This window comes from Carettochelys insculpta, chromosome 9 (genome assembly GCF_033958435.1).
Source record: "Carettochelys insculpta isolate YL-2023 chromosome 9, ASM3395843v1, whole genome shotgun sequence".
Lineage (NCBI taxonomy): Eukaryota > Metazoa > Chordata > Testudines > Carettochelyidae > Carettochelys > Carettochelys insculpta.
In genome coordinates, this window is record NC_134145.1 from 55,037,191 (window position 1) to 55,050,945 (window position 13,755).

The 13,755-nt window shown below is 40.4% G+C and overlaps 1 protein-coding gene across 3 annotated transcripts in view; it reads right to left on the reverse strand.

Annotated features, from left to right (window-relative positions):
- HMCN1 (hemicentin 1) overlaps positions 1–13,755 on the reverse strand; it is a 312,463-nt gene that overhangs the window by 76,380 nt on the left and 222,328 nt on the right. For all 3 annotated transcript variants that reach the window (XM_075002181.1, XM_075002180.1, XM_075002179.1), the window contains exons 54-63: positions 12,259–12,462; positions 11,014–11,127; positions 9,883–10,070; positions 9,421–9,517; positions 3,837–3,998; positions 1,457–1,570; positions 1,140–1,342; positions 785–866; positions 550–681; positions 117–266 (exon numbers count right to left, since the gene is read on the reverse strand). In XM_075002181.1, the coding sequence (XP_074858282.1) occupies positions 117–266; positions 550–681; positions 785–866; positions 1,140–1,342; positions 1,457–1,570; positions 3,837–3,998; positions 9,421–9,517; positions 9,883–10,070; positions 11,014–11,127; positions 12,259–12,462 (1,446 nt within the window). The remainder of the gene's footprint in view (positions 1–116; positions 267–549; positions 682–784; positions 867–1,139; positions 1,343–1,456; positions 1,571–3,836; positions 3,999–9,420; positions 9,518–9,882; positions 10,071–11,013; positions 11,128–12,258; positions 12,463–13,755) is intronic.

The following is a 13,755-nucleotide window of genomic DNA, read 5'->3' on the forward strand; positions in this document are numbered from 1 at the left end:
CCACTCTATTACACCATTTGCACATCTTCATTGTCTTCCAGGGGCTTCATGCCAGTTTTATGGCAGCGTAAGGGACCAGTAAGAATGACTCTGTTCAGTGCACATACTTATTGTACCTTGAATGGAAAGGATGTAACTCTTCCGTGCTTTTCCTTCTACATTGGAGGCAATGCATGTGTAGTTTCCACTATCTGAATGCTGAGAGCGGGCAATCTGCAGCTTACTTCCTCCAGACAAAATATGTATTTCAAGTGAGTCAGAGTGCTCTGAGAACACACAGATAAGAAAGAATTCATGAGTAGTGAATCTATCCAGAAACAGCAAATACGTTTTGTGGGAAAAGTTTATCAATGTATGAAAAATTTAAGAAATTTTTCATCACACTCTACTTCATAGAAGGGGGTAGTTAATATGGGGAGAGAGAGAGAGAAAGAGAGAGGCGATACAAAAGAACATTCCCTGCAAACACCACGGGAAAGACACACTGTGATCAGTTATAGGAGAGAAAAAAATGTCTGGGGGGATTGAGGGATGGGGATGGAATATTACCTATATGTTTCCCATTCCTTAGCCATATTAGTGTTGGTGGAGGAATTCCAGTAGCATCACATGCAAAAGTGACAGGATTACTGATAGTTTTGTTGATCCAATCTTGTTCAGGGCCTTCTATACTTGGTGGCACTATCAAATAGAACAGTAGCTGGATAAATATCTCAAGTTACCAAATTCCTTAGTAAAGTGACTTTGGTTCAATTCTACTTTAGATAACATGGTATATGCTCACCATAAACATTCAGATGGAAATTTTTATCATCTCGCCCTGCAATGTTTATGGCTTTACACACATATTGGCCAGTGTCAGACACCTAAAATGGAAAAAGAATTCTTACGGACAGGCTCAACTTTCCTGAAGATAACAACAGACCTTTTAACACTAGAATGTACTAGTGGTCATAGGCTCTGCTATAATTAAACTTTAAAAAGGCTCTACCATTTGTAATCAGCACTTGATTCAAAGCCCATTGAATTTAATGGAAAAACTCCCATTGATTTCAATGGCTGTTAGGACAGACCTATAAAGAGCAAAAATAACAGGTCAGCAATAGTGACAAATTGTGCATTAGACGAATTCGGTATACCTCAGCACTCTTGATTTGTAGCATTTGCCCATCAGCTAGGATCTCTATGTTCACAGACTCTGTGATCATGCGCCCATTCTTGTACCATGTGATAACAGGTGGTGGAACTGCATTGGACTCACACTCTAAGACCACTGGGACTCCCACTCTCACAGTCACCACTGCAAGAGATGCTCCACTGTGGGCTTTAATATTTGGAGGGACTGGAGAAAAAAAGTTAAAAGAATTATTTTCGTCCTTATTCCATAAAGGGGCAAAAAGCAACCTAAGGAAAAATATCCTCATTTCATCGTAATAAATATTGTGAAAAAACAAACCGTAAACAGTAAGGAAACTCTTTTTCTTGCTTTCTCCAGCTTGGTTCCTGGCTATACAAGTGTATTCACCACCATCTGTGAGTCTGGCTTGAGGAATTTGCAGAGTCCGACCGCCTAAAGTGATCCAAAGAAGAATAGTGACCTAAAATGTCTTCTAGGTTTATTTTGTCATTACTGTATTAATCTCAAATGAAAAATTGCAGTGACATTTCCTCAAACTGCAATGTGGGCACTAGATTGGCAACAGATACTTGCTGACTAACCCTTAGATGTCCTTAGTGAATTGCAATTATTGGGTGAAGTTTTTGGCTGGTGTAAATGAGTGAAACACCATTGAAGTCAACTAAGCTCTCACCAGATAATTTAACCCATATATGGTCTTCTTCCTCCTCTTTTACTTCACACCTACTTTCTTCTTTTTAACACAATCATGGCCTTTCCCACTAGCTCTATCACAAGCCCCTCCTTCCTTTAGTGCCCTAACATGTTTTTCCCCACTTGTTTGGTTGACTAGTTCTGTCCAGATATTTGCCTGTTGGCCATGAGTCAGATGCCTGCATGCCCACTGTCACTAAGTAAGTTCCATGCCAGTTATTTCGCATACATCTGCAAACTTCCATCAGTGTGTCAATTCTGGAAGTCGTACTCCTATCAGATTTCGAAGTCTGCGGGTTCCTTTGAAAAAGGACCCCTGTGTAGCTGAGCATCATGTGATTGAAAGCAGCACTTTCAAAGTGCCATGGCCAGCAGCACACTAATGAGGTGCTGAATATTCATTTCAGCGCTTCATTAATATCCTCCAATTTGTCCATTTCGAAGTTTTGGTCAAGTGTGGCCACAGCCTTAGTGTGTTAAGTCTCACATCTATAGTATTTCCACCATCTTACATGCAATCCTGGCCCACAATACATGAATTTAACACATTAAAGCTGCGTCTACACGTACACGCTACTTCGAAGTAGCGGCACCAACTTCGACGTTAGGCGGCGAGACGTCGAAGTCGCTAACCTCATGAGGAGATAGGAATAGCGCCCTACTTCGACGTTCAACGTCGAAGTAGGGACCGTGTAGACGATCCGCGTCCCGCAACGTTGAAATTGCCGGGTCCTCCATGGCAGCCATCAGCTGGGGGGTTGAGAGATGCTCTCTCTCCAGCCCCTGCGGGGCTCTATGGTCACCGTGGGCAGCAGCCCTTAGCCCAGGGCTTCTGGCTGCTTCTGCGGCAGCTGGGGATCTATGCTGCAGGCACAGGGTCTGCAACCAGTTGTCAGCTCTGTGTATCTTGTGTTGTTTAGTGCAACTGTGTCTGGGAGGGGCCCTTTAAGGGAGCGGCTGGCTGTTGAGTCCGCCCTGTGACCCTGTCTGCAGCTGTGCCTGGCATCCCTATTTCGATGTGTGCTACTTTGACGTGTAGACGTTCCCTCGCTGCGCCTATTTCGATGTTGGGCTGAGCAACGTCGAAGTTGAACATCGACGTTGCCGGCCCTGGAGGACGTGTAGACGTTATTCATCGAAATAGCCTATTTCGATGTTGGCTGCACGTGTAGACGTAGCCTAAGTCTATACCTGTCTGGCACATTAAAGGAGTTGTTTGGTAACCGACACCAGCAGGCAATATACTGGCCACTTCCCTCAAAGAGTCTTGTCCTTTTGAGCAGTCTGGCTTGCTGTAAATAAGGCAGTCTGGCTTGCTGGAAATAAGAGTAAGGCAAGTAGCTTTGCAACCTTAAATTCCCTAGTCTGGAAGGAATGAGACATGGGTCTCCACCCCAGAGGGAGTCAGCAGCCTAAAGTGGGCACCCTTGGTGGACCACAGGAAAAGATAACCCTGAAACTGTGACAACTCCTAGTCCATTTACTCCCTAACAGATACTCCCCAGGCCTTATTGCCTAAGGTTCCTGCAGTACTTTTGTCCTAAAAACCCCAATGAAATAATGAATTCCCCAGGGGAATTCCTAAGGATTCTTAAGGGTTGAGTTGAGGGCCCGGTTCCCACTGAAGTCAGTGATAGAGTGATTGTTGTTTTGTTGCTATCTAGACAAATGGGATTTGGACTGGATCCTCAGTTGATAATGTGACTGTCTCAATCAATCATCATTGCTTTGAAAGAGTCAGTGCTAAATCTGATCCTCACAATACAAACAGGTATGTGTTCCAATCTTTCCAGCTTGATTGTTTCTTTAACAGCGATCCCATTCAAAAGCAAAGGAGGTTCTGGAATATTTTAACAATAGGAGACCAAATTTATTACTTGTGTAACTCCATTTAATGGAGCTACTCCCTGGGTAAATTTGGCTTCACACATTACGCTGTCATATTTATCTTCAGAAAAGGAAAGGAGGAGGCCCCAGAGTTACAGAAACATCAGCAATTCCTCACCAGGCACAATGAGAGCATTCGTATTCAGGTTGATAGGTTTTCCATTCTTGAGCCAGCTGAGCTCAGGAGGTGGGAAGCCAGTGACTTCGCAGGACAAGGAGACGAAATTATTTACCACCACAGTTAAATTCTCAAAATGAGTACCAACAACACTTGGAGGAACTGCAGAAAGAAATGCAGTAACAGAACATACCACATAGTCAGGAAATAATATTCCCAAAGACCCGCATTTACTTAAACAAAGCCGAGTTGAAAACAATTTTCATGCTCCATGCACTGACCCTCTGCTTTTTGCAATACTGTGATTAAAGAAACCTACTCTCAGCCACTTTCCTTCAATTCCCTAAAGCCTTTACCAATGCATCCACAGTTTTTTCCTGTATGGGGAAATGGCAGAGGTGACCTAGCCTGTGCTGAAAGGAATAGCAATTAATTCCAGATTCAGGAAGTTAAAAGTTAATCATTTCTCAGGACATTTGCTCTGTAATATAAAGCTGACCAAGCTGCAGTTTACCTTGTCAGGGGCTGTGTCTACACTAGAGAGTTTTGTTGATAGAAGGACCCTTCTGTCGACATAACTCAGGGAGCGTCAACACACATAGGCTGTGTCTACATGAGCAAGTTCTTTCAAACGATTTTTTGAAAGAAGAGGCCTCTTTCGAAAGAACCCATGGAGCGTCTACACACAAAAAGCATTACTTTGAAAGTAAATTGAAAGACTGTGGTGCTCCTTTCAAAATCACTCTTCCTTTCCCGTTTGAGGAAGAGTGCCCCCTTTTGACAGCTTCTTTCGAAAGAAAATGTGTGTAGATGCTCTGCAGGGTCCTTCTTTCAAAAAAACAGTCTTCGTTTTTGATCCCTGGCCTGCTCTTTCGAAAGCACAGGGGCTGTGTGAGTGTTCTCTTTCAAAAGAGCAGATCACTCTTTTGATCCACTTTTTGCGTGTGGATGCACTCTTTTGAAAGAAGTTATTTTGGAAGAGATCTTCCGAAAGAGCATTTTTGAAAGGTCTCTGTAGTGTAGACACAGCCATAAAGCGTTCTGTCAACAAAGTCTCAGCAGAACTCTGCATTTGCCTTGACAGTGTCATCCCTCAAAAATTTGCAGAATAACACTCTGTCGACAGCAACGAAGGGTCCTGTGGCACCTTATAGACTAACAGAAAAGTTTAACAGAAGTGCAGTGTAGCCATTTGCTGTTCTGCCATTCTGCTTTCTGTCACCAGAGGGCAGTACAGTCTGGCAGTTCTCTGTCGACAGAGCAAGTTGTGTGTAGCAGCAATCCATCGACAGATGCTTCTAGTGTAGCTGTAGCCAGAGTGAGCAGGAGGACTATACATCTTTTTGCTGATTTTGTATTTTTATTCCTGTTTTTTCCACAATATTTTCTTTTTCATTACTGAGAAACCCCTGAAAGATTCCTTTAGAATAGGGCTTTCCCCCTCTTTTTATAACCAGACTGATCTGATTTACAGCTGGCCAGCTGAGCAGTTTAAAATACTGCTGTGTGTGTTGAGGAGCTTCCCAGTTACAAATTAATTTGAACATAAAATGGTTCAAAATAGCTAATGTGATGCCAATATTTAAAAAAGTCTACAGAGGTGATCCTGGCAACTAATGATCAGTAAGTCTAACATCAGTATCAGGCAAATTAGTTGAAATAACAGTAAAAAATAAAATTGTCAGACACAGATGAATGTGATTTGTTGGGAAAAAGTCAACATGATTTCAGTCAAGGGAAATCATGCCTTACTAATGCACTAGAGTGGACAAGGGGGATCCAGTGCATATAGTGTACTTAGATTTCCAGAAAACCTTTGACAAAGGCTCTCAGGTAAGTTGTCTTGGGATAAGAGGGAAAGACCTCTCATGGATTGATAACTAGTTAAAAGATGGGAAACAAAGCGTAGGAAAAAATGGTAAGTTTTCAAAATGAAGAGTGGTAACTAGTAGTGTTCCCCAAGTGTCAATACGAGGACCAATTCTATTCAACTATTTATAAACCATCTAGAAAAGGGATAAACAGTGAGGTGGCAAAATTTGCAGATGATACTAAACTGCCCAAGATAGTTAAGAACAAAGAAGACTGTGAAGAGCTTCAAAAATCTCACAAAACAACAGGGCAGCAAAATGGCAAATGAAATTTTAAAATGTAAAGTAATGCATGTTGGAAAAATAATCCCAACTATATATATGAAATGATGGGGACTAATTTAGCTATAAGCACTCAAGACTGAAATCTTGGAGTCACTGTGGATTATTCTCTGAAAATATCCACTGAGTATGCAGCAGCAGCAGCCAAAAAAAGCAAACAGAATGTTAGGAATTATTAAACAGGGATGGAGAATAAAGCAGAGAATATCTTATTGCTTCTATATAAATCCATGATATCTCACATCTTGAATACTACAAACAGTTGTGGTCACCTCTTCTCAGAAAAAGATATCTTGGAATTGGAAAAGGTTCAGAAAGGGCAACAAAAATTATTACGGGTTTGGAATGTGTGTCATATGAAGAAAGATTCAAAAGACTGCGGCTTTTCATCTTAGAAAAAAAGGGGACTAAGGGGGGAAATGAGAGAGGTCTATAAAATCATGACAGGTATGGAAAAAGGAGCACTTATTCATTTGTTCCCATAATGTAAGAACTACGGGTCACCAAATGAAATTAATGGGTAGCAGGTTTAAAACTAACAAGAAGTTTTTCTTCACACAGTGCACAGCAGACCCGTGGAACTCCTTGGCAGAGGATGATGAGAAGACCAGGACTTTAGCAGTGTTCAAAAAAAGAACAAGATAAATTCATCGAAGTTAGGTCCATCAATGGCTCTTAGCCAGGATGGATAGGAATGGTGTCCATAGCCTATGTTTGTCAAAGTCTGAGAATGGATGACTGAAGAGGGATCAGTTGATGATTACTTGTTCTATTCATGCCCTCTGAGGCACCTGGCATTGGCCACTGTAAGAAGACAGGATACTGGCCTAGAGGGACCTTTAAGATCTCAAAATTTGGTCCTGCTCTGCATTTGCACTTCAAATGTAATATATTTGTAAATATATGCCTGTCCTTGAGATCGGAAATCAGGTTCCATGTTTCTTTTGCAGAGATGACGATAACAACTCTGAACGAAATGTGAGAGAGTTACATACTTTCTGTGGAGTTATAGAGCCACTGTGGGAACACAGATTCCTGATCTTAGAACATGACAAAAGTATGTGGAATATTCTGGGCTACAGCCACCAATTACTCTTCAGCTGTTTTGTGTCACTTCAGTGATGTACAGCAGTTAGTATGTCAAGTTTCTGGCTGCTCTGTGGCATGAAAGAGGCATACAGCAATCAGATTCAACTAGTGAATCTGGTCATTAAAGTACTTTTAAAATTTACATATGCAGATATTGTGTGGTCAATACATTTCTTCGAAGTGAGTATAAAATTCTACCACTAGGGTAAGAGGAGAACTTCACATACTCTCCTTGGGCTCATCTACACTAGCCCACTCCTTTGAAGGGGGCATGTAAATTAGACAGCTCAGTGAACAGCAATGAGGAGCTGCGCTGCATATGTAGCACCTCATTATCATAATTCTCGCCACACGAACTTTGAAATTGCTAACTTCTAAGTGCCGGCAAGCAGTGCAGCAGTGTAGCCATGGCCACTTCAAAGTTCCCTTACTCCAAAAATGTTCTGGGCGTAAGGGAACTTTGAAGTTGTGTGGGTACTTCGAAGTGCCCATGGTTAGACTGCTTTCTTCGAAGTCAGCAACTTTGAAGTTTGCATGGTAAGATTTATGCTAATGAGGTGCTGCTTATGCATTGCAGCACCTCTTTGCTATTCACCAAGGGGGGTTGTCTACATATTCCCTTTGAAGGAGAGGGCTAAGGTAGATGAGCCCTTTGTGAATTTTCATTATCCATAGATATATGAAATTCAAGAACTTCATGGATCACATTTATAAACAAATGTGTGAATATCAGGATAGCAGTAGAACATTGTAGTTTAAAAACAAAACCCAAACATCAGAAAGCCCAGAAATACTCCACGGAAGTTCCAGCAGCAGTCTTGGGATGTGATGCCATTCACTTCAGCTACCTTTCGGTCACATCCTTAAGTGCTTTGAGGTAAGAAGCCACTAATTGCAACATGAAAGAAATTCATGTCCTTCCTGAAACATACATGGATTAGATTAAAATAGGCTTTTTTGTACTATACAACTGAAATTCCGATGCCATTTACAGAAAGAAGAATAATGGTCTGATCTTTTGAGAGCATAGATGATTGGAGTCTGTGATGGTATTCAGGGAAGACATGGATAAAGATAATATGTCCTATTTTATGTGTTGAATAGAGTTGATTATTGAACTGCTAAAGGGCCATGTATCAATCATATGCAGAAGGATATATCATATGCTGAGGTTTCTGAACCATATCATGATGGAAGGTATGGATGTAGTCTACTTGGTAGGTTTATAAGGTCATAATAAAAGATGAAGTGGGTTTTACCCATGAAGTTCAAGACCTAATATATTAGTTAGTCTCTAAGGTGCCACAGGACTGTTTGTTATTTGTGAAGTTACAGACTAATATGGCTACACCTCTGAGATTTTAAATGCAGTTATGGATACTCTAACTCTGTTTCAGCAAAATATTTGTCCTTAGAATTTTGTTGGATGTTTTAAAACTAAGAATACTAAGTTTCTAAAATGTTTTGAATTCTGATTATTTCAAACATTTTTAATTTAATTTGTGTGCTAATTTTAAAAGTCAGTATTCTTGAAAAATGTAACAATAAAAATAAATCACAAACCATCTTACCCTATATCCTTGCAAATAAACAAATCCCTCTAACTCAAATGTAACAGTCAATAAAAAGACTGCCTCACAAAGAAGACAATAAAGATTTTTATACTGGCACAATAATGTTTAGCACAGTGGTCTCACTCTTGGCCTAGTACACCAGAAGTTTTATTTGAGGGCTTAGGCAGGACTTAAATGCTGTAGAGGCATGATGAAGGCCCTCTGCCGGGGGGGTGGGAGGTATGAATTTCAACTGTATGGATGTATATATGCCAGCAGTGAGCTAGGGACACAGAGTATCAGCAACACTAAGTCTTCCATTCAGCAAGGTATAGTACTTATACAGCAGACCCCGAAGTCACGCGAGGGTTGTGCTCCTGCACACCCTCTCATAACTCAAATTTTGTGCAAGTCTCGGGGGAGCCAGCTGGAGGAGCTGGGTAGTCAGACAGCCATGGCAGAGTGGCTTCTCCCCCGCTTCCTCCCAGCTCGGGGAGCCAGAGGCTGGAGCAGGGAGCTGGGTAGAAGATTTTGACTTATGCTTAACTCGCATTAACGCAAGTCGAAATTGCGCATATTGGGAGGTTACTGTATATGCTACTACCATTATGCATGCGAATAGTCTCATTGACCTTAAGGGCGCCATCTAACTGCTGCAAGTAAGGCACATGCTTAAGTACCTTGCTGAAATTAGTGAGTTTAAATTAATACAGAATCTGCAGTAATGCTGCATTAGTTTTCTTAATTTAACGAGAGAACAATCAGCATGTTAGGAATTAGTAATCTTACCGTGAACATTAAGGTTAAAATACTTTTTAGCACTTCCAGCTATGTTCTCCACAACACAGACATACCTGCCGGTATCTGTTATTTTGGAATTATGGATCTAAAAAAGAAGAAAACAGGCTTCAGTTAATTAATACATGGTCATTTTCAATTAAATCTGCAAGATATATATTCTGGACGTATTTGTGTTATTATAGAGATAACTATAACTAATGTTGTGAAAAGTGTTGTGAGCCTAGGGAAGTACGCACTGCTGCTGCCCTTGCTGTGTCTGCTCAATCTCTAGAAAAAATCATCTTTCACATTTATTTAAGTTTTGTAGTAATTTAATGAAATCCTCTTAACTGATTTAAAAAACGAAGTGTCTGATTCTCCCCATCATTTTGCTGTTTTAATAGGAATTAAACTGGGCAGAGAAGAGAATCAGGCCTTTTTACCTGTTCTGTCAACATCTTCTACTTTTACCTGTAACATCCTTCCATTGAATAAAGACTTATGCTGGTGGTCTTCTCCTATGAGCTGGCCATCCTTCTGCCAAGTTATGCTTGGAGCAGGGCTGCCACTAGCCACACATTCCAACACTGTGGTCTTGTTCACAAGCACAGTGACCTCTTCAGGGAGATCACCATCAGCTCCACTGATGGATGGAGGTACTAAAAAACATGCAAAGAGCAACAAGGAGATTGCTATTTGATACCATCTAAGCAATAATTTGTTTGTGAAATTGCCTGAGAGGTAGACACACACACAGATCTTGAATTTTCAAGGTAAGGTAAAGAGAACTTCACAGTTAATTAGGGAATAATACTACAATCCCAAGATAAAACGGCACCAGATTCTCAGCTGACATAGAGCACCATAGCTTCAGGGACCGCAATGGAGCTGTTTATTTAGGGATTTGATTCAGAATGGAGAAGAGGAGGAAACGTTTCTTGTTTTTAGAAGTTAAGTTTTTAGAATCAAGACAGAAGGATTTCCAAGGCATTCTACTCAGCCTATCAATGAATCAACGCCTTTAACAGTGTTTGAGCTGGAAAGAAGCTGAGTATACTCAAAACCCTGAGCCTATATAATTAGACCTGCCTCTGAAATCTCCATTCCAATACATCTGGTGAAGTGGGTCTTTGCCCAAGAATGCTTATGCTCCAAAAATCCGTTAATCTATAAAGTGCCACAGGATTTCTCATTGTTTCTGTGGATATAGATTAACACAGCTACCCCTCTGATACTCAAAATCAATGTGAGCAATATAAAGACTTCCTACAGTATGTCTATGAAAGGATTATAATAGACTCAGACTTTGAAGCAATTAAACCCAATTTTTGGAAAATTCCTACAGAATCTAAGGAATAATTCCAACGTGATTCTATAGTAATTATCTAAAAATCTATAGAATTTCTAGAGAACAACATTAGTGAAACATACTCCTAGAGCAGATATATATATATATATTTATATTTATTACTTTTATATGAACATTCTGTATAATGTAATCATTCTCCATTAATTCTGGCAAAAGTTTGCCTTTAGGATCTTTTGCCATAAGAAGTAAATTTGAAATGATTAAAAATAGAAAATATTAAAAGATTATCTCACAGAGCACACGGACGTCATATTGAATGGAATCTTCTCCTGCGTCATTTACAGCCACACATGTATATCTTCCAGCATCTTCTGCTCGAGCCCGCAGAATCTGTAATATTCTGCCTCCTGGAGAGAAAACACATTGAAGAGTTAAATAAAAAAAATCAACTGATTTCCATCATTCAAACACATCATGTTCTTCTGGAGACCAGTGTCACTGAAATCATAAATACCTAGTGGGACATGGAATGGATGATGTAATTTTCTTCTAATTGGTTTCCCTTAAATAATAACTTGCAGTTTTTGGTTAGTTAAAACTTTTTGTTTTAAGCCTGCTTGTGCTGCATCCAGTTTGGTTTTAGTTGGAAGCTCACAATAAAATGTTGGGAAAGGATTAATTGCATTGGAAAGAATCTATGTTCTTTCGTGATGAAGCAGCAGAGCTATTGACCAATCTAGAAGACAAATTGAAACCATTGTAATTGACACCACTGAAGAAAGTATTTCAAATACAAGAGTATTTGCTCTTTGCTAAACTTTGCACTATTGGACATTTTCCCCTTTGCTGCTTAGTTATATGTGCTTTCACTTTTTGACTTTTGTCTTTATTTAAAATACTCCTTAACAAACTGGTGCAATTCCCTCCCTGGTCAGAGACGAGGAAAAACGGTGGAAATAATCATCATTCACAATGTGACTGGTCTCCAAATGGATGAGTAGAGATGGCAAGGGCACAAAGGGTCTTCCCACCCCATTCTGTGCTGCCACCTTCTGCACAGAGGCCAGATAACACCTGCTGTTCTAAGTGCAGAAAATTAGTGCTCCATGGAGCATGAGCTCCTCCAAAGGAATTGATAGCAGGAGGCCACAGCCTGATGCCAAGTTGTCTGCATGAGGCAGAGGAGCTGGTCAGCTAAGCAAGGAAGCACATGCTGAAGCCTCTTAACAGAAGCTGCTGCGAACTGTGCACTGATGAACTCTGGAGCAGCTTGTCTCCCTCAGACAAAATCCCCTTTAGACATTCCTCTGGAATGATATGTTTCTGCATACCCCTTTATACATGGCTGCAGCTAAAGAACACAATCAAGCCCACAGCATGTGAACAAATCATTTATTTTTGGGGGGCCCATTGGAACTGTTCCATTTTTAAATTAACAGTAAATTAACTGCTTTGAAAATGAAAATGAAATTGCCAAATAAATGCTAAGTGTTATTATTATTTAATAAGCTCAGCAGGTCACCTGTTAAAATACCCACCTGGTAAAATCAGTACTTTATCACTGGTGCTCAGAGGGTAGCCATCTTTATACCATGTGAGAACAGGAGGGGGTACAGCATTTGTCTCACAATATAGGGAAAGTGGATTGTTGACAATCACATCTCTGGTTTCCCCAGCTTTGCCTGTATCTACTGTGTTACCAACTTCCCATGCTCTAGGAGGTTTGTGGAACCTAGGAGGAACTACATTCAGAGAGAAAGAAGAGATACAGTGTTTGCTCTTTATAGCAGAAATCCATATTTTGGCACTCTATTAACAAAGGCTGTGGCCACACTTGGCCAAAACTTCGAAATGGCCATTTGCATGGCCATTTCGAAGATTACTAATGAGGCGCTGAATATTCAATTCAGCGCCTCATTAGCATTAGGACACTTCTGGCCGCGGCACTTCAAAAGCACTGCTTTCGAACGTTCACAGCTCGGTGCAGCTACACAGGGGTCCTTTTCAAAAGGACCCCGCACCTTTCAAAATCCCTTTATTCCTCTCATCTGAGGAGAATAAGGGGATTTCAAAAGGTGCAGGGTCCTTTCGAAAAGGACCCCTATACAGCCACGCCAAGCTGTGAGTGTTCGAAAGTGATGCTTTCGAAGTGCTGTGGCCAGAAATGTCCTAATGCTAATGAGGTACTCAATATTCAATTCAGCGCCTCATTAGTAATCTTCTAAATGGCCATTTGCATGGCCATTTTGAAGTTTTGGCCAAGTGTGGCCACAGCTAAAATGTTGTTAAATTATAGTTTTGGGGTACACAACAAACAAAAATCTTAAATTAGATTTCATCACACCAGCCAAGTATTCTGTATATGAAAATCCCAACTCACAACAACAGTGTGAACCTGCGCACACAAACATCTTAAACACTACCAATTAATGTATCGGGCACTTCCTCTAGGTTAATGATTGATTAAATAGGAAGAACCAATTAAAAAAGAAAAGCCAGGAGAGGACATTATGCCAAATTAACTAGAAGCTGTTGGGGACAGGTATTATTATGATGATGATGATGATGATGATGATGAAGAAGAAGAAGAAGAAGAAGGTCACTAGTGACTTTCGATGTCCAACCTGAGACATCTTAAAGGCACCTCATTTTTTTTAAAACATTTCAAAAATGAGTTTGCAGAGATGTCTTTTTTGTGTATTTATACAGTGCCTAACACAAAAAGGATGCAGACAGGAGCCACTGGTGCTACTGGAAGAGAGACACTTAATACTGATGCAAAAATGATATTAATAAAAGGATTATAATTTTTAGATTGTTACAAACGTGTTTATATCTTTACTGAATAGAAAATATAGCTACAAGAATGTCATAGCAGTATGCTTGGGAGTATAACAAAAATATGTTCTAAGCCAAAGAAATGTTTCTGCTCCTATCTCCCAAGGACAAGCAAAGCTCAAAGGCCGTGTCTACATAAGCCCCAAACTTCGAAATGGCCACGCAAATGGCCATTTCGAAGTTTACTAATGAAGCGC